The sequence below is a fragment of the Puma concolor genome, chromosome D1 (assembly GCF_028749965.1).
Source record: "Puma concolor isolate L17-30 chromosome D1, mPumCon1.1.hap2, whole genome shotgun sequence".
Taxonomy (NCBI): Eukaryota; Metazoa; Chordata; class Mammalia; order Carnivora; family Felidae; genus Puma; species Puma concolor.
The window spans coordinates 448610-476125 of NC_141676.1; the positions used below are offsets into that span (position 1 = coordinate 448610).

At 59.7% G+C, this 27516-nt stretch overlaps 1 protein-coding gene across 3 annotated transcripts; it reads right to left on the bottom strand.

The window, feature by feature from the left end:
• Window positions 1–3473: 3473 nt before the first annotated feature.
• DEAF1 (DEAF1 transcription factor) lies at window positions 3474–27460 on the bottom strand. 3 transcript variants are annotated; one of them, XM_086676510.1, is made up of 12 exons: window positions 26840–27460; window positions 24490–24587; window positions 22327–22456; window positions 21913–22059; window positions 21250–21389; window positions 20670–20735; window positions 17999–18125; window positions 16884–17012; window positions 16308–16436; window positions 14581–14828; window positions 7690–7779; window positions 3474–3895 (listed from the first exon to the last, which is right to left on the bottom strand). In XM_086676510.1, the coding sequence occupies exons 1-12, from the start codon at window positions 27126–27128 to the stop codon at window positions 3791–3793; spliced, it is 1698 nt and encodes a 565-aa protein (XP_086532636.1). In that variant the 5' UTR covers window positions 27129–27460; the 3' UTR covers window positions 3474–3790. The 3 variants fall into 3 exon arrangements, with proteins under 3 accessions (XP_086532636.1, XP_086532637.1, XP_086532638.1); XM_086676511.1 differs by lacking the exon at window positions 26840–27460 and adding an exon at window positions 25937–26049; XM_086676512.1 differs by lacking the exons at window positions 3474–3895; window positions 7690–7779 and adding an exon at window positions 13324–14026.
• Window positions 27461–27516: the final 56 nt, after the last annotated feature.

Here is a 27516-nt window from a genome sequence, read left to right on the forward strand (position 1 = left end):
CACCTGCTGGGGAGGCTGCGGGCTGGGGGGTGTGGGGAGGAGCGGGAGGAGGGGCCTCTGCCCCACCTGGAGCCCAGACCCCCCCCCCCCCCCCCCCCCCCGCCAGGCCAGTGAACCCCTCCTTCCTTCTGAGGAAGCCCAGAGAACAGACCCCACCAAACTGGCTCCTGGCTCAGGGTCAGGTGGGAGGGATGCCAGTTCTGCCCCTAGGCTGGGCAGGGAGGCTCCAGAAAGGCCCATTCAGCCTCGCCCATGGAGAAGCTTCCAGAACCAGACCAGCTCTTGCCTAAGAAGGTTTGGGCTCTGCTTGTGGGGCTGTCCACGGGCTCACCCATGGTGACTCACACCCTCCTCCGAACGGTTCCCTCCCTGACACACCGTGGCACCAGCTGCACCCCCGCCCCCAGCTGTTGCCCCTCTTTCAGTGGAGAGTGTAGACAGCTGTCCTGCAGGGAGGAAGCAGTTTCCTGAGACTTCCCCAGTGGGAAGGCAGCCACCGTGGGCCATCAGCAGCCGGGCCCCCTGCTTCTGCAAGGACCAGCCAAGCGTCCACTCCACTGTCCTTACAGACTCAGCAGAGCCAGGCCCAGGTCAGAGCACGGCTCCCGGCCAGCTCCCGGCTTTGGTGATGTCCCAGGCCCCAAGGAGATGGGGCCGGGGGGCCGGGTGGGTGGGCCCACCAAGGCAGCCTCCTCGATCCTCTACCTTGAGGCTGCCCGTGAGGTGGCGAGGCCCAGAACAGGGGAGCCAGGAGAAGGTGCCCGGCCTGAAGCAGGGCAGAGCCACCAAGCTGCCCCGTGTGCTGTGGCTGACTGGCCCCCCTGCTCACAGCAAGGCTCCTGTTCCTAGGGAGGAGGGGGCAGCTCTGAGCCCCTCCGACCAGGGACAGCTCAACCTGGACTTCATCTGGGCCCTCCCGGTCCTGGGGCCCCAGGGTTACTATTCCCGTGTCGGGGACGCTGTCTGTGGTTCGAGGCGTGAAGTTTTCTTGCGAACCTGAGAAATGACGGGCTGTGAGGCTGGGTGACACCTCAGCAGGTTAAACTCTTCTGTGGACAGAGGGGGGCCGCCCCTTCCCTCCTGCTCAGGGTCTCAGTGGGAGTGGGGAGAGGGGCACCCAGTGGACCCTGGCTCTGGCGGCTGCTTGAGTTTCTGGCACCTTCTTGCCCATGAAGTGTGAGGGCAGCTGCAGCAGACACCCTGAGTCTCCCCACAGGGAGCAGCCCCGATATTCAGACAGGAGCCCCGGATGGCTGTCCCAGGCACAGACACCTGCTCCGAGCTGGGTCTACGGTCCCTCCCGGGGGTCTCAGACTTGGAAGTAAAGGGCAGGGACAGGGCCACTGGGGCCCTCAGGCTGAGGGCAGGGTCAGATTCGGGGCCCCACGTGCCCCCGATGCTCCCTTCACGTGTGCCCGTGGAGCCGCGCCATCGGGACGCGGCCAGCAGCTCCCCTGCCAGCCAGCTGTGGGCCCCTCCCCACCGGTCTGCAGGCTGACCGACCTCGTGAGCTGCACCCACCCTCGGCGACAGAGCTGAGAATGGGCTGGGAGCTGCTGGGGACCCCACCTCCTCCCCGCTGGCCCTCTGGACAGAATCTGCAGCTCCCGACAGAGGGGGACAAGGTGGGCGAGGGGGACGGGGTGGAGCAAAAGGTACATGGGAGCCACAGAGGGCCTGGCGGACCGGGAGGCCCCCGGAGGCGCCTCGGCCATCAGGCTCACTCAGCCGTGCCCGATGACGCCAAGGGTCACCCCAGCCTGCGGCGCCCTGAACGGCCCAGCCTGTGCTGACCGCCGGCTGACAGAGGCCGGCCCCTCGCCTGTCCCTGGAGGCTGGAGATGCCCTCAGAAGCCCTGACGTGGAACTCTGTGGACCAGCCGCGAAGCCTGGGCCCCCAAGGGCAATTTCCAGAAGCCTTCCCCCAGCCAGGGCTAAGGACACTTCACAGGCCTAGAAACGATACCCTTTGAAGCGCTGCCCCCACAACGTGCATTCCGGAGTGTTGTTTTAAGGAGTTGGCCGCCAGAGGGAGGCAGTGGCTCTGGGGCCCGCACGTGAAGTCTTTCCGGGCAGGCGGGTGGCCGGCTCTTCAAGCTGGGGGGGGTGCTCCCAGATCCCTTCTGCTGAGGCTGACGTGCCCCCCAGTCCCCTTTCCTGCCACCTCTACGCTGAGCAAACCCAGGGAAGCAGGGGGGTGGCCAGGGCTGAGATGTGCCCCTCCCCCCACATTGTCTGCAGCACTGCGCCTCTGAAGATTGTGCCCAGTGGGGGGCGGGCAGTCTGGGGGGCATCAAGGTCAAATCCCGGCGCTCACCACGGCCTCAGCTTGGGGCACATGCCCAGATTCCTCAGCCTTTATCTCCCTGAGAGGTGCTGGCAAAGGCAGGAAGGTGAAATTCGGTGACTCCAGTACATGCTAAACTCAGTAAAAGAAAATCCAAGCTTAGTCTGCAGAGGTCATGAGGGCAGAGGCAGCAGCTTCTGGGGAGCAGGACCCACGACGGGCTCCCTGAGAGCAGCCGACTGGGGTCTGTGGCGAGGCCAGGCCAGGCCCATGGACCCGAGGGCACCTCTGGGAGCCAGGCTCGGCTCGGGAGATAGAGCAGCATCTCCGGGACCCCCATGCTCACACCCCTTCCTATCAGGACTTTGGCCACCCCCTCAGCTCGTTCTGGAGCCAGCGTCCCCAAAGCCAAGTCTCTAGGGTGCTACAGACTTGGGAGAACTTTCTGGAAGTAGGAGCCCAGGAAGGGTCAGGGCTGGGGTCCCCCTCCCACAGGGGTGTGAACATGCACAGTTCGCAGAACCGGCAGATGAGCGTGAGAATCCAGGGAAGCGTGCCATTGTGCCAGCGCCCAGGGGCTGTGCCGGCTGCACACACAGGGCGTGTCTCCGGCTGGGGTGGGCCTTCACCTCCCCCCCACCCCCGGAACAATGGAGCTCCGGAGCCTCACGAGTGCAGAGAAAACAGGGCGACGGCAGGCCAAGGGCTCGGGGGCCACGAGGGCACTTCTGGAAACCCGCAGAAGCTTCCAGAACACGGGCAACTTCCTCAGGCACCACCCTTGGTCAGCAGAGGAGGCAGGTCTCGTTTCCAGAGCCAGCCAAGTGCTCCAGGCGCCGATCCCTCTCTGGCCCCCTGTGCCCTCTGCCCCTCAGTGCAGGTGGAAAGACGCAGGGCTGGCCTGGCCTCTGGGTGGTCGGGGTTCTCGGGGTATAACCTCATGCTAGAGAGAAGAAAGGCCGTGTGGCGGCGGCCATCAGGCAGCGAGTCTGGGCCGTATCACCTCAGAGACAGGGCCTGCGGCTCCCAGCAGGCAGGTAGCCAACGGCCGCCGGGGTCAGTGCCACCACCCACTCGCTGGTCCACACACTCGGGAGTTGTGGCCTCCAGACTGCGCGTCAGGAAACACAAAGCTGAGGCCCCCCCACCTCCGGGGCATCTGGGAAGTTGGAGCTGGAGTCACCCGTCCGGTGGGGCAGAGACGTCCGCTTTATTGACAGACACGTTATGTACACGCGTGTTACGGCACACGACACACCCGTGGGGAAGACCAGGGGATAAAAAGAGCACCGAGAGAAGGCGCCAAGGGCCCGGGGCCGGCGTCCAGCCGCTGCCCCGACCTCCCTCAGGGCTTCTGGGCAGCAGGGGCTCATTTCCAAGGGCGCAGGTCACTTAGAGTCTGTTAACAACTTGACCAGCAAGCGTTTTCACCTCCTCAGCATCCTCCGGAGTCCCCGGCCTGCGGCAGCCCGGCGGCACCGTGGAGAGGGGACCCAGGGACCCTTACACGGTGACTTTCTCCATCACGCTGTCAGTGACGTGGACTTCGTCCGCCTGGACGGTGACAGCTGCCGACTGGCCACACACGTGCTGGTGGTCCTTCCAGTCCTGAAAGGAAGGGCACGCCCCACGTGACCTGAGTGTGACCTGGGGAGCAGGGCCCGAAGCCCACCCCCACGTGGGAGGCGCCGGCTCAGATGGCAAACAACCGGGGTGAGCCCCGAGGACACCGACACCGTGAGGCCCACCGGCACTCTGATCCCTCTGTCGCCTGAGATACAGAGAAAAGAAAGTCATACCTGCAAAGAAATATTTGTACCCAGTGCCGTCGCCCACGGTGTTATTTATACCGGCAAAAACGAAAAAACAAAGCTGGGGCCAGCCTCATGTCCACAGAAGGGTTCAGTGGCTGTGGCCCACGAGAAGACTGGGGACAGGGCAGGTGTGCTGAGCAAGATACCACCTCCTCGTGAGGGGGAGCCCACCAAGTCCCTGGTCAGGGCAGATGCTGTCGGGCTGTTGGCAGGGGGAGAGGGGGCTGAGCTCAGGCAAGGCTGGAGCCCGTCTGCAGGCAGTGAGAAGCCACCTCTCAGCCCAGACTGGGGCTCTGGACGAGGACCCGGGGGCTGGACAAACGAGGACCGTGTTAGTCGAAACAGACGTAACCCTCGACTGGAGGTGAGGCTAGGGCTTGGTCAAGAAATGATGTGATGGCGGGGGCGGGTGCCTGGGTGGCTCACGCGGTTAAGCGTCTGACTTCGGCTCAGGTCACGATCTCACATTTCGCGAGTTCGAGCCCCGTGTCGGGCTCTATGCTGACGGCTCGGAGCCTGGACCCTGCTTCGGATTCTGTGTGTGTCTCTCTTTCTCTGCCCCTCTCCCGCTCATGCCCCACCCCCTCAGAAATAAAGAAACATTAAAAAAAGAAAGAAAGAAAAGAAACGACGTGATAGGAACGAACACAAACACGCTGGGCAAAAGCAAGTACAGATGGGGTGCTGTCCAGGACGGCAGGGTTCCGGCTGGTCGTCTCTGTGCTGTCCTACGTTTCCTAGGTTTTCTACAACAACCCTGCCCTGTTCTCACAGTAAAATAATTATATCCCAAGAACAGAAGCCTCCCCGGGAATCACCCACAAACTGTGGGAACGCACAAAATGTGTACAACTGCACGGGCCGGCCCGGGTCATGGCATCACACCGCACATGACTGTGAGCTCGAAAGGCGTCGTGGTGCAAACACGACAGTGTTTTAGGGGAAAACAGGAGGCCGGCACAAGTTCTGAGACACAACACCCACAGTGTGATCTCCATGAAAAACTTTTTTGATACGCTGGACTTCACCAACATTAGAAACTTTTGCCCTGCAAACCTGCTACTAGGAAATTAAACAGACAAGTCACAGGCTGGAAATCCTGGTAAATCACGTATCTGATGGAGGCCCGTGTCCAGAGCGTGCACAGAACCCTCTATACTCTTACTGAAATGACCCAATTCAAACGGGGGCAAAAGGTCTGAACAGACGTTGCCCCAAAAAAGACACACGACTGCCCGCTAAGTGAATGCGAAGGTGCCCAAATGACTGGTCGTTACAGGAATGCCAGTTAGCACCTGGTGGACAGCTGGTGGACAGCTGCGGCCGCTGGACCACGCCACGTGCTGGCGGGAGAGGGGTAGCACCCGCAGCCACTTGGAAAAGCGGTCTGGAACTTTCTCGGCAAAGCCAAACACAAACTGCCTGCACGACCCCGCGAGCCCACGCCAAGGTCCCAGCCCGGGCAGGGGAGGACACGCCCACCTAGGAAGGGGCGCGAACTCACAAACTCGGAGAGAGCGGCACTCCTGGTGATGGCCAGAGGGAACAGGAGAAAAGGGGCAAAGCCCGGGCTCGTGCCCTGGAGCGGAAGCCGCGAAAACGCGCCAGCGCGAGGAGCCAGGTGCCCGAGACCACACATCACAGCACTCGCCAAGTGACGTGCTCAGAGGAGGCAAACACACGAGGACAGGAAGTAGACTCGTGCTTCTCAGAGGCTGGGGAGGGGCCCACGGGGTCCTTCAGGGGTGGTGGACCGTTCCACGACCGAACTGGGATGTCGGCGCTACAAGTACTAACGATCACCAGGTCGTACCCTGAAAACGGGCCCATGTCGTGGAGTCCATGCACACACGGCAGACGAGATACGGAACGGAGACCACATCTGCGAGTTAAAACCTACCAGGTCATGGCCCTTGTCACCCCGCAGCACTGACCTCCCGCCCACGTGTTCGCAGGAGGGATCGAGGGAGCCGTTCCGGACGGGACTGCTGGCCGTCACATCAGCTTTTACCGGTCACCACGAGGAGCCCAGGCCTCTGTCTTCACACCCCCCACCCGCTGTTCATTTTGGGTCCAACATGAGAATTACGTATATTGAGATTCATTTTGTATCAATTTACAGAAATAAAACCAAAGCATGTCTTTATCAATAAGACACATCAAAGGAGAACAAAGTTAACATAATCCAGGGAAAAAGGGAGTCTTCGTCCACAAAATTATACCTAAAGTTTAGCCTGCCTGCTTCACAAGCACACAGCCCCAGGCTGCAGTTCAGACAAAATCTCATCTGAAGCGATTCCATCGGGAAGCAAACCCACGAACCGTCCTTGTGATCGTTCCGGTTCAAGGAAGATGCAGAAAGCAAGGCCCAAGGTTGGCCACATGGCAGCACCAGCCTGGGGCCCGCCACCGGCCCTGGCCACCCCATGTGCCCGCTCCTGCCCGCTCCTCCTCCGCAGCCCCGGGCACAGGCTGCTGCCCTGAGGCTCTAACAAGCCCGATGCCCCCTCCTCGGTGCTGACACCTACAGGGGAAGTGCAGACTTCCGGTCCCCAAAACTCTACCAATTGCGGGTGGAGGGACCGACGGGCTCCGGGCTACCAGCACGCGTGGGAGGCAGGTCCTGCCCACAGACACACCTACAGGCCACCTAGCACTTGACTACAAGATGCTCTCGCGCACTCTCCCGGGGCCGCGGGATGTGCACACATGCCCTTCCCCCCCACGGCACTGTGGGGAGCGCTCAGCGCTCAGTCATCTGCAGACCCGCTGGAACTCGATGTGCACTCGGCCCTGACCATTGTCCCCACCCACCTCCGTCTGCCATCTGCTATTCCTGCTCCAGAAATGCTGGCGACAGAGGCTCCAGAAAGCCACCTGGCGGGGACAGTGGTGTCGGCAGGCACACAGCTACCTCTTAAGGCAGCATGGGGGCCACGCTAAGGGCTCCATTAGCCACTATTTATCCATGAAATACACTGCCCTTCTTAACTCTGCTAAGTTTCAAATCAACACCAAGAAGAGACAGTGACAGCCTTGCTGAGTGTGGGTGGGAGAAATTAGGGACACCTGAACCAGCTAGCACCAGCGACTCCAGAAAACAGCGGCCGACAGGGGAGACACACACACACACACACACACACACACACACACACCACACACACACGGGAACAGCCGCTTGCCCAGGCCACAAATGCCTGACCATGAAGGCCTCGGGCCACTGCACTCAAGGTGTGTGGCTTCTTCAGGGCTTTGGTCCTGTGGACACTTGCAGGAGACTGAGGCCGGGCAGACAGGACTAATGGGCGGAATGTGCTGCGGTGGGCGAGGGAGGGAGCCAGTGCAGCTGCCTCTCCTAGCGGGTGGGCGGTGGCAGTGCAGAGGGCATGTGCTTGGGGCGGCAGGGGGGCACGTGCGTGGGGACAGCGTGGCAGGAGGGCACATGCGCGGGGACTGGGAGGCAGGTGGTGCACACTTGGGGACCGGACAGCAGTGGGGGGGGGGAGCGTGCCAGGGGATGGGGCAGCAGGGGGGCATGCGCATGAGATCAGGACGGCAGGGGGCACCCAGGCGGGATTAGGCACGCACCTTGCGCTGGCAGAAGGTCGAGCAGTAGTTGACTTTGTGGCAGCCGGTGCACTCGCTCAGGGCCTCGCGGCCACAGTTCACACAAGACTGCTGCAAGAAGGGACACGGGCGTCAGTGTCGCGGGGACGCCTCCCAGTCACCCCAAGAACCAGCTCCCTGTCTTCACCTAAAAGGGTCTGCGCTCACCCGGGGAGAGGAGCGGCCGCGGGGGCACAGGAACGTCTCCAGAGGCTGGGAAGGCTCGTCTCTGCCAAGTAAGCAGCCAAGTCCGAACCCGGGAATGACCAGCCTCTTCCTGAGCCACCCGGACCACGTCACCGGCTGCTGCGTGTCCACAGCCCGCACCCCAGCCACCAGCCCAGCCGGTCTCTGTGGCTTCATAGAAGTGCACACTTTGTGCCCTCTCCCCCGAAATTCCACAAGTGCAGCTTTTCCCTGAACTCACTGAGAATGGCTCACGGTAAGAGACCCGCCCGTTGCAATGCGGGCACCGGGCAGCTGTGACCACCAACCACCCCCACCCCCGCCAAAGCAGGGAGCTACGCCAGGCACAGGCTGGAGCACGGGGTCTGTGCAGGCCCGATCGCGGCGAGGGCCCGCGAGGAAGGGTCAGCGGGCCAGGGTGGAACCACACGCACGTTAAGTCGGACTCTTTACGGAAGAGTCCGGGCTCTGCGAGGATGCGCACAACCTGGTGAGCCGCGTCTGGGTTCTATTTGAACTTCAGCTTCCTTCCTTGCTGGACATTATTACATCTGGCACTCTCACGTTTTCCCACTCATAAGCCCCCCGGAGTGTGCTCGGTCACTGCCAGGAATAGGAGCGCCAGCTGGAATCCGAGGCGCTCACTTGGCGCCCCTGCCTCTGCTCTACGAGACCCAATACTTAGACACGAGACAGTCTGTGGCCTCATACAGAAATTAGCCTGGGGAGAGGGAAGGCTTCACGCCGAGAGGAAGCGGAGCAGTGGGGAGGGGGGTGGAAGGCGGCGCTGGAACCCCACAGACAAGAGGCTGTGGTGCACGGGGCTCACCAGGATGGTGCCTGCACGCACCGGGCTCCTGTGCTGGGTGAGCCTTCCTCACCGCCCTCGGGGCTGCACGCCGGAGGAGGAAGCAGGGGTCTGAATCCTCTCCTGGGACGTCTGGCCCTGAGGGCCAGACAGCACGCGCTCACCTGGGCCTCCTGTATTTGCGCTCCCAGCACCCAGCAGTGTTGATGGGGTGCAGTGACCCTGTGACCTGAATCAAAACGTCAGAACGAAGAGACCGAATGGGGCGGTTCCTCTACCACGCGTACGTGCCTTTGGTTCCTGGGCCTTCCCAGGGCACTCTGGGAAACGTTGTTTTAAGTTTATTTATTTATTTTAAGAGAGAGACAGAGAGAGAGAGCACATGAGCCAGGGGAAGGGCAGAGAGAGAGAGTCCTAAACAGGCTCCGTGCTATCAGTGCAGAGCCCAATGTGGGGCTTGATCCCACAAACTGTGAGATCACAATCTGAGCCAAAATCCAGAGTCAGACGCTTAACCCACTGAGCTACCCAGGCGCCCCCGAGAAAATTATTTTTTTACCAAAAGTAACTCTGTGGTCTGGACCAGAGTGAGACACGCCAGCACGAACCGGTGTCCGCTCAAGGTCCGGATACCGACAGACAGGTGCAGAAACCCGAGAGCCGTCTGTACACACAGGTCGTTTGCACACGTGGCTCCGACTGTCGGCCGAGAGGCCCAGAGTGACAAGGAGCACGCCAGCCCCAGAACGTGGCTCCCAGGACCATCCTCCAGGGAAGGAGCCGGGGCTCCCGGAGAAACGGCTGGGCCCGGGCCCGGGGCAGGAGACGCCAGGAAGGAAGGAAGTGCCCACCAGCAAGTGCACTGAGGGGAGGCCGCCAGAGGGACACAGGAGGAGCCAGAGGTGAGCTCCCAAGGGGCAGAGGTGCCCACATGAGAGCAAAGTAGGGCCTAGAGTATAACCTGGAGTGTGAAACATGTGGAAACACACCCATCCCAAGTCAGACAAACGGATAAAAGACAAATCCCCAAAGCAGAATTCCAAAAACACACCCAGACTCCCCACGCCCCCATCCAGGAGGACAGCCCCACCCCCACCCCGGGGTGGACAAGCTCGGTGACTCAGTGTGCAAAGGGAAAAGACACTTTTACAGAGAACAAACCTCCGAGTCTGCACCCTGCCTGTGACATGCCCCCAAAATGTGCACGCTGAGCGTCTGGGCGTTGGGGCCTCTAGGTTCACATCAGGTCGTGGGGGTGGGGCCCCTATCATGGGGTTAGTGCCCTACAAAGACAGACACCAGAGAGCACTCTGGGCCCATGTGGGGTCCGAAGTCAGGAAGAGGCCCCACGGACCAGACCCTGTGACCTTGCCCCACCCTGACTCCAGCCCCTGGCCAGCTGACGACCACACCCCAGGCGTTCCACTTCCGCTGGTGCACTTGGATGCCAGGTTACACGCACCTCTTAACTAAGCACAGAAGAGCAGTGGGGAGGCCACCACTGGCCGGGAGAAGCCCCCGTGGCGCCCCCAGCCAGATGCCGGACACCGTGCCCTGGGTGGGGGAGACAGGACGCTGTGCCCTGGGCAGGGAAGGGCATCTGCTCTTGGCCCAGGTTAACCTCTGGCGAGCTAAGTACACACAAACGCAAACGGCTCATGACGACAACTGGAGAAACACCCTGAATGGTCTCAGCCGGCCTAGACTTGATCTTCTGTTTAAATTCCAAATAAAACGCGGGGAAGTGCGAGGCCTCCTCCCTCTGCTGCAAACACCTGGCTTCTCCTCACTTGCGGAGATCACGAGGCCAGCGGACCCACCTCTTCCTGACTCCCATGGCCTTCCCAGGTCACATTTTGTCCCCCTGGTCCCCCTAGCACTCGGGGGACACTCTGGGACGGTGTTACCAGCATCCGCCTCTGCGGTGGCGAATGGATCCCCACACTGCAATCAAACAGGAGGACCGCTTGCAAATAACAAACCTTTGAGGGCACAGAAACTTCTCCTGCTCTCCCAGGGAGGGGCTCTGCAAAGGGAAATGGGCTTTCACCCCGGCTGATGCCAAACGCTCCCGCCACACCAAGTCCCAAGACAGAAAGCCCCCCCTCAATGGGGCTCTGCCCCGAGGGGATGCCGCACCCCCATGCCCCGAGGGCCGCTTCCCGAGGCTGGGAGTGCTCTGGGTCTCCTCACACGCTGCTCGAGCGGGGGCCTTCCCGCCCTTCTAACCCCTCCCGACCCTGTGAAGTCCCCGGAGAGAGGGCCCTCCACAGTTCAGGCAGATGTGAGGGCCCCTCATTTCGAAATCCAAGGGCCCAGAGTCCAGCTGTGGCCATCAGAGAGCCACACAAGCCAGACCCGTCGTCCCCGTGTGGAGCCCGGGTCTGCCAGTGCACGTGACCTCACCAGGCTACCCAGGGAGCAGGGATCCACTGTCAGGAGCGCAAAGCTGAGCTTTCTGCCCAGGTGGCCCTTCTGTCTGATGGGAGCCCTGCGTTCACAGGGCAGGACACGGGGGGAGAGCTGCACAGGGCACAGGCGGAGCACGATGGTGTCCCCAGGCTCCGAAGCACAGAGCCGCCCTCTGCCAGCCACCAGGGCTGGGGCACCCACCAGGTCCCTGGCTGAGAACCCACAATTCGGCGATCATCTAGGTAAGAACACAAACTGCTCTTTTCCAGTTTATGCTTCTGCATCCGATCTGAACCAGCAAGACGCAGACATTCCTTTCTTTCCATTCCTTAGATGCTCCAGGACAGCTGTGCAGACACAGGCTTCCTCCCCAGAGGGACGCTGCTGGACAGAAGGACGGACAAGCCCACAGCTGGCGGCTTCCCGGCACACGGCCTGGGCCACAGGACATGGTGGGGGCGGTCCCCACAGCCTCCCTTCACCCCTCAGATCCCTTTTAATTCTGGGGGGAAGGTACCGGTAACACCCGTTCAGTGACTCAAACGGAACCTGCCACTGAACAGGAGACCGGCGAACAACCTTAACTTGTGCGACGACAGGGTTTTTTTTAAAGTGCTTTTTCTAAGGAAACACAAATCACCAAATTGACAACAGACAAAAAGGGTGCCTGGGTGGCTCAGTCAGTTGACTGTCCGACTCTTGATTTCGGCTCCCGTCACGATCCTAGGGTCACAGGATCGAGCCCCGTGTCTCAGCGTGGAACCCTCTTTAAGATTCTCTATGTCCCTCTTTCTGCCCCTCCTTGCTAGTGTGTGTGCACTCACACTCTCTCTCAAAAAAAGGTAAATAAATAAAAATAAAAACAAAAAAAATGGGCAAACGGTCTGAGGAGACACTGCCCCAAAGCAGACACACGAGTGTCCAGCAGCCCCTGGCACGGAGCTCGGCGCCATCGGTCAGGGAGGAAAAGCAAATCCGAGCCACGTGAGACCCCACTTCACACCGACCGGTGTGGCCAGAGTCTCACGACCTACACGCCACACCAAGCAGCCAACGTACACATGTAACCGGAAGGGAGCAGACAAAGAGACCGGGCGTTAAAAATAGTTCTAGAAACAGTGACTGAATCAAACTGAATCAAAACCAAGGTTCCAGCTAATCCTGCCCTCTCGTTTACGGTGTTCTGTTGCCCTGACCGGTCTGGCCTGGGGACTTGCTACGCGGGAGGTCCACCCCTCGCAGGGTGAGCCCGTCCCTGGAGACACTGAACCGGGTCTTCCCGAGGCCACACCCCCACGCCCTCCTCCGTGGTCTCCCACACCCCACCCTGCACCTGCCCAGGTCACCCGAGGTCAGGCCCCAACAACCAGGCACAGAGGGCTCATCCTGCTGTGTGCGTTCCTTCCCGCAGAAGCCACTGTCCACACCCGCCCCCCATCTCCCGACCCACCCACATGCTTCCCCCTGTGGCCCAGTCTGCTGCCGCGTGGCACGCGTGTGTCCTGTGCATCCTGTTTCCACGGAGCTGTGAGCCCTCACTTCTTCCTTGAGAGAGTCATCCAGCCTCTGCGTGCCTTCGCGCACCCCGGCGCCCTGACATCATCAGCAAGCCCACCAAATTTAAATACAACGACAACCACACTCAGGTGCATCACAGCCAAACTGCCAAACACCAAAGGCAGAGACAGAACAGTCCTCGACACAGCCAGAGAGAGACGCAGGGCGTGTAAGAGATCGAGAATCCCGGCGGCACAACGCACGACGAGGACGGGCTAGCGTCAAGGTGCTGGTGACCACCAGAAGGCGAGGTCACTCAGGATGTGCTTCCGAAAGGAAAGGTGACAGACGGGCGTCTCCACAAAAACAAAGGACAGAAAATGCGGCACCGGAGGCGCAAGCGGGGCTGAGGAGCACGGCCAAGGCCAGCACGGGTGAGCGCACCAGCACCGCGCACGCGGGGGTGGGACACCAGCCTGTGACATCAGCCCGCGCACGCGGGGGTGGGACATCAGTCTCAGAGACTGAAGCTACAGATCCTGTCACGGAAACAAGACTGTCAGAATCCAGTGATGCCAAGAAACCTAGAATTCTCAAACACTGGAGAACCCAGCAAGCATTATCTTCGGGTAAAGAGATTAAGACCTTTTTTTCTGCTTTTCTCTTTCCTATAAAATTCATCACTGATTATGTATTAGTTTGGAACGCTAGCTTTTAAAAAAGGTTTTTTAATTTATCTCCTTCAGGAGAAGCAACATTTTTCTTCCTTGGAAAAACATTAATCACACGTTAAGTCATATAGAAAATTGAGAACCTGCAAAGCTCTTCTTCCCTCTGATTTATAAAAAATGGGAATAAACTAACAGAAATGTTCATATTATAGATATGATAGGGAAAAAAACCAATCTAACTTTTGTTTACAAACCAAAGTCCACTTTTACTGTAACGGAGAAAGCTCCCGTTAAGAACACATCGCTGGTGTGCCCCCCACCCCCACCTCCCGCAGGACGCCTCCGAGTGCACCACGCCTGCCGCGCACACGCTTCGGCTGGTGCTGCTCCGACCCTGGTGACCCTGGTGGCCTGCGCCCACCGACACCTGGGAGACTGGCCCTAAGCAACCTCCAGGCCGCGCACAAAAAGCCGCAGGGGCTGCAGTGACGAGCTGAGAGAATGTCCCCCGGCTCTGCTCCGTGAACCCGGACGCCCGGGATCCTCCTTCGGAAGAACCTGCTGGAAGCTGGAAGTGAAACAACACGGAGGCGGCCTCCATCAGGCATGGAGGTGCAGGCGGAGGAGCTCAGACGCGGAAGCTTCCAGCTGGTAATGGGGGAGACGCACGCCTGCCAAACACCCCAAGGGACGCATCTCCAAGCTCAACAGAACACAAGGCACGTTTTCACCACGTGACAATAATCTGAAAGTATAAATAATGCCCGTGACAGGTGAGTGTCCAAAAACTATGGCTGGTGTGTAGAACATTTTGTCCCTTTTGAAATAAGCTGATTTTATTTATAAAAGCACAGGGGCGCCTGGGGGGCTCAGTCGGTTAAGCTTCCGACTTCAGCTCAGGTCATGATCTGTGGTTCATGAGTTTGAGGCCCACGTCGGGCTCTGTGCTGACAGCTCAGAGCCTGGAGCCTGCTTCGGATTCTGTGTCTCCCTCTCTCTCTGCCCCTCCCCCCTTGTGCTCTCTCTCAAAAATAAATAAACTTAAAAAAAAATTAAAAACAAAAGCACAAATATCTTCCCACCAACAGCATTCAGTTATCTGTGAGGAAGGCTTCACTTGTAAACGATTCTCGAGCGGTGCTCTTCCAGGAAGGTAGGGGACGGCCGCCCCCGGAGCCAGCGGAAGGCGGGGGGGCAGGTGGCCGCAGACCCCAGCATCTGCCTGCACCGACATCACCTCCCCTGGCATCTGCCTGCACCAACGTCACCTCCCCCAGCATCTGCCTGCGCCAACGTTACCTCCTTGCGATCTGCGTCCGCCTGGACTCTGGCCTGGGCCGCGGCGGCTTCTCTGTAGGAGCTGGCCTGCTTGGCTTGTTCAAACAGTGTCTTCAGTTGCTGGGCCGTGCTGAGCAGGGAGTTGACCATCTCTTCCAGGTACAGCCAGTTCCGAGGCTCTGACATCTCCAGCCCGCTGACCACCGAAGGGGAGACGGCTTTGGTGGGGGTGGAGGGTGGGATGGCCAAGGCCGGCAGGGAGGTCAACACTAGAATATTCGGAATGCAAATAAAACAAGAAATTAACGTGTCTCCTCCCTTCAAAGCGGTCTCTGTTAAAACTTCTAATCCAATGTTGGAAAGTGGAGGCGCCTGGGTGGCTTGGTTGGTTGAGCATCTGGCTCTCGGTTTTGGCTCAGGTCATGACTCAGGGTTCACGGGATCAAGCCCCACATCAGCTTCTGTGCTGAGAGACAAGCTGCTTGGGACTCTCTTTCTCCTTCCCTCTCCCTGCTTGCATTCTCTCTAAAATTTACAAAAAAAAAAAAAAGAGAAAAGAAGGAAAGAAAGAAAGAAAGAAAGAAAGAAAGAAAGAAAGAAAGAAAGAAAACAAACGAACTGCTTAAAAAAAAAAACTCGGAAAGTGTGGGGGCAAGGGACAGACATAAATACCACACACCACACGGCCTCCCTGTAAACTGCCCCAGAAGATGGAGAGACATTCTTCCAGTCACAGCACCACACTTGAAAGCCCCCAGTGCCAGCACCAGAAAGCACACACGAAGGCCCAACCACGGACGTACGGGGCTGGAAGCCAGGCGCTCACGGATGACCCAGACCACAAAGAAATGTGCCCCGTGCAGGGGGGCCACCCAGACAGCGAGGGGACAAGGACAGCCTGAGGCAGCAGCTCCGACCGCGACACATCCCGTCAAGTCCTCCCCGGCATCCACGGCCACACACGGGGTCCTAATTAAGGGTCACGGAACTCAGGTGTCACAGGGGGAGGACAGCGTTACAAAGGTGGAAAGGAGGAAACCAGGAGGGACCCTGTGGTCTGGACGGGGCCAGAGCGGAACACACGTGCGCGTGCGTCCCCACCTCTGTGCGCCGCGCGGCCCGCGGGCAGGGACGCCCGAGTGCGGCGAGCATGCCCCTGGCTGAGCGATAACGGTCTCGCATCCAGCCTCCCGGGACAGACGCCCCGATGGGCCCGTGCAGGGGGTGGGGAGGGGGAGGCACACATGGTGAGCAAGCCTGCGAGAACGGAAGGAGGGTGGCGCGTCTATAAAACTACACGTTTCTGTCGCCGCGTCATCTAGAATGGCAGAAACGAGACACGCACAAACGCCCGCCAGCTGGTTTCGGAAGCTCCCTTTAAACGAAGCGTACTGACGGGGACGTGCCCCAGCTGTGTGATTAAGTGAAGGACCAAAGCCGCCAAGTGTATGCGGTGCGAGGCCGTCCCGTGTCAGACCGGGAGCGAGGCAAACACCTGCACTTCCGCTTCCACCCGTACCGAGCCCCGCGCCGCCCCAGGGAACACGCCAGAACTCACAGCCTCCCTCTGCAAGGGCCTGGCGTCGTCTCAGGCCCGTGCGGACCACCCAAGTGCGTTCACAAACGCAGGCCCCGATCCGGCGCAGCGACGGGAAAGAACCCACACGAAACCTACTTCGTCAGAAAGTCTTTCCCAAGAGCGACCCCAAGGCCGGAGTCGGCGGGTGCCGGACGTCTCTCGCACCCACCTATTTTGGGATGAGACGTTGGCAGTGCTGCTTCCGGGAAGGGTGCGATCTGGCAGCTGTCCTGATACCCTGGGTAGTGCGGCTCCGGGTGGCCGACTCTGCACGGGGGCTGCACGCCTGCCTCTTGCACTGTCGGGGACGAGAGGGACAAGACAGCCTTGGGACCCGGCTGGGGCCTGGCTGGGGCTGCACAGATTTTAAATCTCGACGTGTCTCCAGCTGCACCGTCCAAGGAGGTAGCTTCTGAGCCCCAGAAACGCGATGAATTGTTTGAATTGCTAGTATCCGGGATCTACCGGGTGAAGTACAATGTTAAATGTTAATCTCCACTTTCTTTCCGCTTTCTGGACGTGGCTAGTGGAACGTCTACAAGCACACGTGGCCTCAGGAGTCTCTGCCTCGCAGCTGGTCCACAGCAGGAGTCGGCAAACCGTGGGCATTTTGTGCCACAACTGACAGACCCGCACGCCTGTCCGGCGCCCGCCCGTGCACGCCAGCCCGACGCCCCTGCTCCAGGCCCCAGGTTAACAGGGGTGACGCGTGTGGCCCACAGGGCAGGTGCCAAGGACAACTCACCCGTGGCTCCCGCGAAGACGTCGCCCTGGGCCGGGCTCTCTGAGATGACGGCGGTGGCCTCCACGGTGGACGCCCGGTCAAAGGTCAGTGCGCCCGAGGTAGTGATCTGTCCTGAGGGGGTCACGGTGACTGGAAAAGCGGAAGTGCTTTTTACCACCGGCCTGACCACGGCGCAGGCCAAAGCCTGGACACAGCACGTGCCGCCCCAGGCACCTCTGCAGGGGCTGGAGAAGACCAGGGACCCTGCACCTCTGACGGGAACCAGGGCGAAGGCGGCGGGCTCTCTAGGACACCCTGCTCATATCTGAACCGGCAACAGAGGCATGAGCTGCCTTGTTGGAAAACAAAACATAAAGCTGGAAGTAACTGAGAGACTCCTTTGTGGCTGGAATTAAGAAAGACGTTCCCAGAGGTTGGGGTACCCGGGTGGCTCAGTCAGTTGAGCGTCTGACTTCGGCTCAGGTCGTGATCTCACGGTTCACGAGTGTGACCCCACGTCAGGCTGTGTGCTGACAGCTCAGAGCCTGGAGCCTGCTTCGGATTCTGTGTCTCCCTCTCTATCCCTCCCCCACTTGCACTCTGTGTCTCTCAAAAATAAATGTTAAAAAAAAAATTAAAATAAAAGAAGATTCACAGAGGTTGAAGACGAGAGCAGACTTGCCCCCACAGCCCTTCTGCTGCCCCATCCCCTTGGCCGCAGGAACCACAAAGAGAGAGCGCCGGGGTGGGAGGGCAGGGGCGGGGGCGAGGGGTGGGGGGACCGCTCTCTGTAGATGCTTGTTCACAGCCTCGGGCAAAGGCGCTGGCTGCAGACACCTGTCTCGTCCCTGCCTCGCCCCACTCTGGTTCTCACACAGCCAGGGTTTCCCTCCGTCCACCTGGTCCCCACCCCGAGACAACCATGTGAGGCATCTGGACACGGGGGCTGAGCAAAGGTGTTCCTGCGGATGCCCCCTCCCAGAAGGCATGGCTCCTGGTTCGTTCCATTAGGAAACATCTGCCGGGGGCACGACAGGGAGTCCACGGAGATGAGGAAACCCCCCCAGGGCGGCCCCCACAGAACAAGGGAGCCCCAGGGGTTGGAGGGGCCGCGCCTCCGCCTCATTCAAACTCACAGGCGGTGGCGGCGGTGGCGGGAAGCAGCGTGATGTTCTTGGGGGGCTCCTTCTTCACGGGGGTCGCAGGCGGCTCATTCTCCTTCTTGCGCCTTTTGTAGGGGACGAAGAGCCTGACCGGGCCGCTCTGCGGGGAGAGGCGCAGTGAGACGGGGCCGAGGCGCAGTGAGACGGGGCCAGCGCTGTCCCCGCGCCCGTCTCTGCCCACACGGGGGAGGGGAGGGGGCACAGCAGGACCGCGGCCGGGAAGCTGCAGAGGCCCGACCTCTCTGCAGGCCCCAAGGTCCCTGAGGGACAGAAAAGATTCTTTCTAAAAGAATACACGAAAAGCAGCGTTTAAAAACAAGGTAACGTTCGTCAACACACAGGATTCCCAGGGACTGCTAGAAGACAGAAAACAGAGAAGGACCCGGTAAAGGAGAGCCTCTGCCCCATGGGACAGAACATTCCAGCAGGACTGAAGAGGCTTTGGGAACAGACGAGAGGAGTAGCAACGGCAGAAGCCAGCCCTGCACCTGCCACCTGCCAGCCTCAGGCAGGAGGGGAGGCCAGTCTCTGGGGTCGCAGCCCTGCCCCGGCTGCGGTCCCCCGAGGCCACCCGAGCACATGGCGCCCTCCGCTCTGTGAGCATAAAGGGGGTCCTCGGAAGCCCTGGGTCGTGCCTGCTGGCCATTTTCTTCTGTGTGGCTCTCGTGTCCCGTTTCTTTGCAAGTCTTACAACGTTTTGTCGAAAGATGGACGCTTTAGTGATGTCCTGTAGCAACACTGAGACGGACTCCTTCTCTCCAGGGTTCCTGCTGCTGATCAGGTCAGCAACCTGGCTGTCCCCAGGCAGCAGGGAGGGTGTCACACCCAGCAGGGGCTGCGCTGTCCCCCAGCAGACTGCTCACGGCTCCGAGGCCTGGGGGCAGATCCAACTGCATTAGGGCTCCTTCATGGGGAGTTTTTGAGGCAAATCTTTCAGGTCTGTTCTTATCCCAGACGGATTCTTCTTAGCTGCCACCTTCCCTGCTTCTCGGTTTAGCGGGTTGCTCTCACTGCCGACCAGCCACCTCTCCAGGGCTCGAGTCCACGTGGCGAGGCTCTAGAGCTGGGGAGAGGACGCTGGTGGCACGGTCTTCCTGCCCCGCCACTCCTGGGGGTGGCCTCTGGCCTCAGAGAGGAGGCTGGTGAGGGAAGGAGCCCCCAGTCTCTTGGCCACACCTGCCCAGAATTTAGTTTCTGCGACTCAGAACCAGGGCTGGAGATGTCCCAGTAGGCGGAGGGAGCCCTAGGCCACGAAGTTCTCCCCTGTGTTTTCTTCCCAAAATGTGGGTTTCGTGTTTTGGATAAATTTGGATCTGTGATCCATTTTGAATTCATCTGCACATGAAATGCCAGGTTGGGGCCGAGAAGCATTTCTACGCCGAGTGCAGCTGTCCCCACCGCCATGCAGCCGACACCCTTTGCGGCCCCGCCGACCCCTCGCCCTGCCGACGCGTACGTCTCCATCACAACAGCAGTGGGAAAGGTCCTCAAGGGCCGGGACCCCTCCGACTTCAGTCTTTTCCTCCAAATTGCTCTGGCTGTCCTGCTTCTTTGCCTTTCTTACCAACTATAAAACCAGCTTGTTTAAAGCTCCACAGAGCCCCGCAGGGATTCCGAGGAGCCATGTGGAGCCTGCAGACCGTGAGGACAGCGCCCGAGCCCTCCCTGGGCCTCCAACCCCGGCCACGCCGCCTCCGCTCGGGGCTTCCCGCGTTTCTTTCCACAGCCGGGTCTAGGTGTGTCGCACACGCATCCCGCATGTGTCCTGTTTACACCCGTCTCCACATTCTGCGGCAACTGCAAAGAGTGCTCACAAGTTTTCTAAACTCCCTAACGGGACGATTCCCTCCTACTCTCTTCCCCCTACGAGATCTCGGAGTGCTCTCCCTGGTAGTTTCTCCAAGTGAACTTTAAAGCTACTTCATTTTCACAAAAATATCCCATTGTTCACTCCACGAGAATATTTAATCCATACACGAACTGGACGATTTTAGGATATTTCATTTTCCACCCAAGACTGTGATAGGTCTCTCCAATTACATCTCCTTTCAAATCTTCTAAAAATTAACCAGATAGCTCATCAAAATAAAACCAGGATATCTCGTTACACAGCTTTCTAGTTCACTTGAAAACATCTCAAAATAGAACTTAACAGTAAGGAAGGCTGAAACCAAACTAAGACATTCAGACACTACACGTTACTCTCACGTTTTTGAAAGCTACACGGCCACAAAGGTTAAAATCAATGAAAACGTCCATTCTTTTTGAAACTGTTAGTTGAGAACATAGAAATGTTTCAAAAGACCTTAAAAGCCCCTCATAATTTCAACGTAGTACTTTTAGGACATAACGTTAAAAAACACAGGATATAAGACAGCACACACGCACTCCCCACGACCGTAAAGAACACTGTGTGCTCAGTTTTGGGGTTAAGATGGTGATACTGGAGCAAGTTCCCCGCCTGCACCACCTGCAGCATCAGAGCGACGCCAGAGACGCAGAGTTTGAGAGAGAAACGTGACAGCCCCTGGATCGGCTGCAGGGGCGCCAGAGCCGTGTGCGGGGCAGGGCGTGGGGTCATCGCAGCGGCCCTGCCCGCCCACGCGCACCCCGGCCCCACCAGGTGACCCCCCCGGCCGCTCACCAGGGTCATGTCGTCACAGCAGGCGGCACAGGTGCATGAGGCAGCGTGAGGATTTAAGATCCCGTCCTGAAATTCAGAGAAGACACGGTACGTGAGAAAGTCGCCTTTCGGCAGCTCTACGGCGTGTCTGTCGCTCATAAACACAAAACCCTGTCGCTTCCAGAAACGCCTCTTCCTCGCACTTCCCTGTTGTACAAGGCGGTTATCGGCGGCAGGGTCCACCGAGTCCCTTCTGGGAGGTGAAGACTCTACGAGCGTTATTTCTTGACCAACACGCAAAGCGCTACCTGCAAACAGCAGTGAGAAGCCCGCCCCTCTCACGACAGGTAAACGGGGTGGGGGGGGGGTGGTCAGCGTCTGGGAAAGGTCACGCGCCTCCAGGGGAAGCTACGGTGTGGCCTCAGGCACTCCTGGCAAGCACCGTAGGCACCGAATGCGTGAAACACCAGGACACTAGGCGAGGTCACCTGCCCGGGACCACACGGCCAGGCGGCCTCTGTCTGACCGCACATGCTGGCCACGCCCCGGGGCCGCCGTGGGGACCCCCCGCCGTAGCTGCGGGGGGACGGCGCGCACACACCTGAATGAGGCACTGAAGCGGCCTGCCCGCGTAGCGGATGCTCCTCTTCCAGTCCTTACTGCTGGCTCTTCCGGCCATGGCTTCGAACTCAGTCGGGCTGTACCAGTTCTCCCCCTGCTTGATGCATCGGCCCCGGCCGCCTGAAGTGACACGAGGGACCAGCAAGTGGCCGCACCGCTCACCCCCAGCGGCCTCGCCGGCTCTTCCTCAGATGGGCCGCAAACGCCACAGCCCCCCCTGCTGGGCCTGCGTGACCCGCCCCCCGCCCCCACGGCCGGCCCGCAGCAGGCAAGCCCCCGCCACGAATCCACACTCGCAGGCCCACCGCACCTCCCCGCCCCACTGTCCACGGCCACCGCAAGCTCACCCCGGTCTCACGATGACCTCCTGCCACCTGCCCCACCCTGGGAACTTTCCCTGTGGGAACTCCTCTTCCCCCGCTTTCCCCCCTCCATGGGTTGCTGCGTCTTCTCACTGCGCCCCCACCACGCCCCAAACCTCTCCACGGCCCTAGCTCTAGTGCCCGGGGCCGTGAGCCACGTCCGCCCCGGCACGGTCCACACGTGTGTGGGGCCGCAAGGGGACGGGCGCTGTGGGGCCGCGAGGGGACAGGCCTGGCCCACACGTGAGCGCTGTGGGGCCGCGAGGGGTCGGGCGCCTCACCTGAGCCGAGCCTGCTCTTGAACAGCGTGCCGCTGATGTTCCGGCAGCGCACGGGCAGCTCGCTGTCGTACACCGAGGGGTCCCAGTTATATTTGGTTCCGCCTCGCTCCTGGCCGGGAGCTGCAGGAGTCGGAGGGCACTGAGGGCCTTGGGCAAAGGAAGCGTTTTGAGAGTAAGAGACGCCGGACGCACCCAAGATAACCAGGCAAGTACAACCACACCGACTGGCTTATAACGGCGGGTCGCCCGGCTGCCCCCAGACCACCCCGACTTAGCAGCACCAGGCAGCTCTTTCTCGGCTCGTAAAACCTCACTTTCTCTACTTAAACAGGAACACTTATATTACAAATTCACCACAAAAATAAACAGGTCGCCCCCAGCATGAACTCCACAAGCGCCCAGGTGTGCTGGCACCTGGAGTGAGAGGTGCAGCTGGCCCCTTCAGCCCCGCCGTCTCCACGATGCTCCCGTCCGTGTGCACAACAATCAGCGTGGCCTTCTCTGTGTTCAGGCTGTCCCCGATCTGCAGGGCTGTCCTGCCAGACTGGAGGAAAGAACGTTCTGTGAGTCTCCCAGACAAACAGCCGCGGGGCCTGCCGCTCGGTGCGACGGGACATGGGCCTCGCTGACTGTCACCGACAAGGGCGCCAACCGTGCCTCCGTGGGCTCTTTCAAGATGCCAGTAAAAGACCTAAACACGGGCGCCCGGGTGGCTCAGTCGGTTAGGCGTCTGACTTCGGCTCAGGTCATGATCTCCCAGTTCATGGGTTCAAGCCCCACATCGGGCTCTGCACTACAGCTCAGAGCCTGGAGCCTGCTTCAGATTGTGTCCTCCCCACCCCCTGTCTCTCAAAAGTAAACATTAAAAAAATTAGAAAATAAAAAAAAGACTTAGACACAGAGCCAAGAACAAGAAAAGACTGCCGTGTCTGGGTGGCTCTGAACAAATGCTCAGTCACTTACCAAAGTTAAAAAAAACAAATGTGTCCCACACACAAGGCCTGGAAAGAGAAAGAGCCCTCACGTCCACCTGAGCAGCTCCTGCAAGTTCACAGGTCTTGAGGGAGGGTTCTGAGCGACCAAGTCCACAGGCACAGGCAGGGTCTGGGGCAGGACTCTCTTCTCATGCTCATGTCCCACACACAGCTCTACTGATGGCCACCAGACGCCAGGGCCTCCCCAACCGCACTGCTCACACACCTGTCCACAGTGGCCGGGTGCTATCGTGACAGCACCTACTTCCTCTGGGGCAGCCTGGCCCTGCCCTTCAAGCAGCCCTACCCCCCCCCCCCGCCCTCCTCCCCCATCCCTGCGTGAGCCAGACGCCCTTCCCTGTCCTTGCTGGAGGAGAGACCCACCCCGCTGTCCCTGGGTGCACATCGCTCAGGTCTCTGGCAAACTCAAGGCCTTGCCCAGAGACGACACTCTAAGTAGCCTGCTCACACCCACCATTCTGGGACGTTCTAACACTTGCATGGCCAGAGCATGGAAGCAATGAAGGCAAAGTGAGAAGACATTTCCTAAAATCTGAAAATCCATCAGGGGGGTGAGTACACCTCCTTGTGGAGCTGAGGGACCCCCACCCATGAGCACAGGCACACCTGCACACGCACCCAGAGCCGGGGCTCATCACCCAGAGGGTCAGGGCCTCAGTAAGGGTGTTGCACTGCTCGTGTCTGAATCACTAAAGACATGCAACTCTCTACTGAAAAGAGGGAATGTTCTGTGTTCATTTACGAATCACAAAGTATTTTCCTTATTATTTTTTAAATGTTTGTTCATTTTTGAGAGACAGAGAGAGAGAAACTGAGCAGGGGAGGGGCAGAGAGAGAGGGAGACACAGAATCGGAAGCAGGCTCCAGGCTCTAAGCTGTCAGCACAGAGCCTGACGCGGGGCTCAAACCCATGAACCGTGAGACCATGACCTGAGCTGAAGTTGGACACATAACCAACTGAGCCACCCAGGTGCCCCAAAGTATTTTCCTTATTAAACCCAATGGAATACACATATATTTGAGACCCCCCCCCTCCATGTCAGTTTCGTCTCCGGGCCTCCCTGTCCTCAGAGCCCGCTGCAAGGACCATGTCCAGGAGGCACGGTCCAGGCTGTGCCCTGGTTCCCTGACCCTCTGGCTCCAGCCCCTTCTAGAAAAGAGGACAAGCCAGAATCTGCTTCTGGGAAGGAGAGACCCGTTGGAGGCATGAAATTGTCAGCTGGCTATCAGCTTGTACGCATGCTGACGCCCTAAGAAATAAAGCAAGTTTCTCAGGTCTGTACTCTGCTACTAAAATTAAGGGGTGAGTCTGCTGTTTGCTGCCATTCCAATGATAGCAGCTTTGCTTGCAGGTGTGTAGAGTCCTAGGTGTGTGATTGAGGCTAAAATAAAGAGAAACGGTAACTGACAGTTCTGGCAAAGCTCCAGGAGAGCCCCCGTTCTGTGGTTGTCGGGCAAGGATGGGAGATCACAGCACACTCCTCCTGGCGCCCACACAGCCCTGGGCAGGGCCTCTGAGGGAACCGGGGTCAGGGAGGTCACACTCTGGGGTCTGGGGAAAAGCGCTCGCGGAGCGGCTCACCAGGACGTGTCCCGAGAGTGAGGCGGCATTTGCCACCGACGTGGTGAAGACGTTGTCTGCAGAGGCGCCCACGTTGGCCACGGTCACAGTGGTCACCTCTGCAACACAGAAGCCTGATTCAGCACACCATCAGAGCCAAGGGCCTCCCACCAGGGCCCCAAAACAGCATTTCCCAAACAGGTATCTGCACTTCCAACCACGGGACTCCCAACATTCTTACACAAAGTGCTCACTCCACATTTCTGGACCACAGTCTAAGCAATCTGGGCCTTAGAAAAAGAAAAGAAAGAGGCAGCTCTCCAGCCCACTAGAGCCTTTTATTCACAGTGAAAACCCGCCCCCGCCACGCTCCCACTGAGCTGGCGGCAGGCTCTGCCAAACTGCCCCTGGGCTTCTCGTTCCCTTTAGCATAAAACCATACACCAAGGTTCCAGGAGCCCGGTGACCATCCTGTGGCCAGGCTCAGGCAGTGTCACCTACAGAGCTCCCTCCCTTGCTGGCACCCTCTCGAAGGTCAGCATAGGCCAGGGCTCAGGTCTCTCCTGCCTCCTCCTGGACCCCCTCTCCCATTCACTGCCCACGGAGAGGCTTTCCTGCCAGCTCCTTGGCCAGGCAGGCGGTCCCCTCTGTCACACAGCATTCTAGAATGGCCCATGAATAGGGCAGTCTCTGACTTGGGAAATGCTCACAAAATACTGGTGGAAAGAGTCCTGCATATTCCACTAACCCAGCACCCACCAAACTGCACTGAAAATAGCTGTTCCCCTTGTCTGCTCCTCCAGCAGACCACAGCCTACGTCCCTGTCTGAACGCGCACGCTCAGGCCAAGCAGCTATCAGGCCCAAGAAGAGGGAGCCCCAGAGAGGAGACACAACCTGCCGAGTTACCTGCACCCGGAAGGTATCTAACCTCAGCAACTTAAAAAAGTTTTAATGCTTCCATGTATGCAAAAACACAACTATCAAATTCTGCAGATAAAAACATGCAACGCCAATACATTTCTCTGATGCTGTGACAAACTATATCATGTTTCTTTTCTGCATCCAGAAAACATACGCAAAAAGCAAAAAAAAAAAAAAAAAAAAAAAAAACTGAAGAAAACTGCACAGTCCAAAGTCCCAACATCAAAGCAGAGTTTAGCGATGAGAACCGAATACTCTAATAGCCACAAAGCCTTCTTCCTTCTTTTGTGAGGACCCCAGACAGACCACACACAGACCAGCAGCTCTGGGGCAGCAGGCCAAGTCCCCCCGCCTACAGCTGCTTAGGGCTGGATAAACACCGGAGTGACAGGACCACCAGGACACAGGCTGCTGGCTCCTTAGGGGAAAGTGCCTGACAACACGTGCCGTGCCGGCAGTAACTCAAGGATGCACTTCCTGGGTCCCCACACTCAGCTAGGGAGCTCCCAGCTGGGAAGGGATACAACACTTGGGAAAGTCTCTACCTTCTTTGGGATGGCGATCTGGGAAGGCACTACTCCTAAAGGAGGCTTTGGGGCACAGTCTGAGGCTCCACGGGTCATGACACTTGAGAACGAGAATGTTCTGTGTGGCAAGAAACAAAACCATGGGCCAGTTTTCCCCTGGGAAAGGAGCTTGCCGGGAATGGTAGGGGGAAGGGAGGATCCATAAAGGAGATGGGATGTGGGGGGCCAGGGACGGACCAGGAGGGGAATCTAAGGAGTCAAAGCATGATGCCGACCTCTGCTCCCAAAGGCTGCAGGGCCTCCCAAGCTGGGTGAGCACTGCCTTGCTCCCCAGCTCTCAGGTCACCCCTGAACTGGACCTTAGGATTCCAAGTGACCAGACACACCCAACCTCAGGCTGCTCCAGGGCAGGATCCATGTCTGATCCCCACTCCCCTAATCTTCCCAGCCCCCCTTGTCACCAGCACCAGGGACAGAGAAGACAAGCAGGGCAAGAGGCAGTGCTGAGAAGGTTCTGGAAGGAGCGCAGGGTGCTCTGCAGGAAGGAACGGGGCTTGCACAAGGTAAACGGGTTCGGGAAGCATGTTCAGGGAAGTGTGCACACTGGGCAGGATCAGGCTGGTCACATGGGGCAGGGCGTGCAGGAATGGCAGGGCACACGAGGTAGGTGTGAGGCGTGCGAGAGGCATGTGCTCGGAGAGAAGGGGGCAGGCTGGTCCCCAGGGCGCGTGCAGCGGGCGGTGGGCGCGGGGCTGGCGTGGGCTGCTTGTGTGCGGTGTGTGCGGGGCAGGTGCACACAGGTGCACGGGTTTGTGTCTGGGGCCGGTGCGCGTGGGTCAGGTGCGGACAGGTGCATGGGCTGCGTGTGGGGGCAGGTGCGCACAGGTGCCCGGGTCGTGTGCGCGGGCGGGCGGCACTTGCCTGCGAAGGCTGCGGCCGCGGCGGCCTCGTCGGGACCCGGCAGGGCCTCGGCACCCATGTCCATGTGCCCGGACTCGGCGGCCATCACCGCCACGGCCGTCACCCGCCGAGTCTCGCGCTCTGCCTCCGAGTCTCCGTCCTCCTCCGAGTCCTCGTCCCTGCTGAGCACCGGCTCTTCCGCCTCGCCTCCTGCCGCGGCCGCGGCCGCCGCCGCAACAGCGGCCGCGGCCGCCACCGCCGCCGCCTCGGCCAGGCCCAGCTGCTTGGCGGCCGAGTCCGAGTCCTCCATCCGGACTCCGCCGAGCCCGCCCGAAGGCGCCAGCCGGGGCCGCCCGAAGGCCGGGACGGAGCCCGAAGCGCGCAGCGCGAGGAGGGCCGCCCGAGCCGGGCCGAGCCGAGCCGAGCCGGGCCGAGGCCGCCCGAAGCTGCCAGCCGAGCCGAGCCGAGCCGAGCCTGCCCGAAGCCTCCCGCGCCGCCGAGCCGAGGCTGCCCGAACAGGGGCCGAACCGGCACGAAGCGGCCCAGTCGCGCTCCGCCGACGGCCGAGAGTCCGGAACCGAGGAGGGCCGAAGCGGCCCGAAGTGCGGAGCCGAGTCTGCCCGAACTGGTCCGAGGCTGTACGAGGGCTTCCGAACGGCTCGGCGCTAACCCCTCCTCAGCGCCTGGGAGGCCACGCC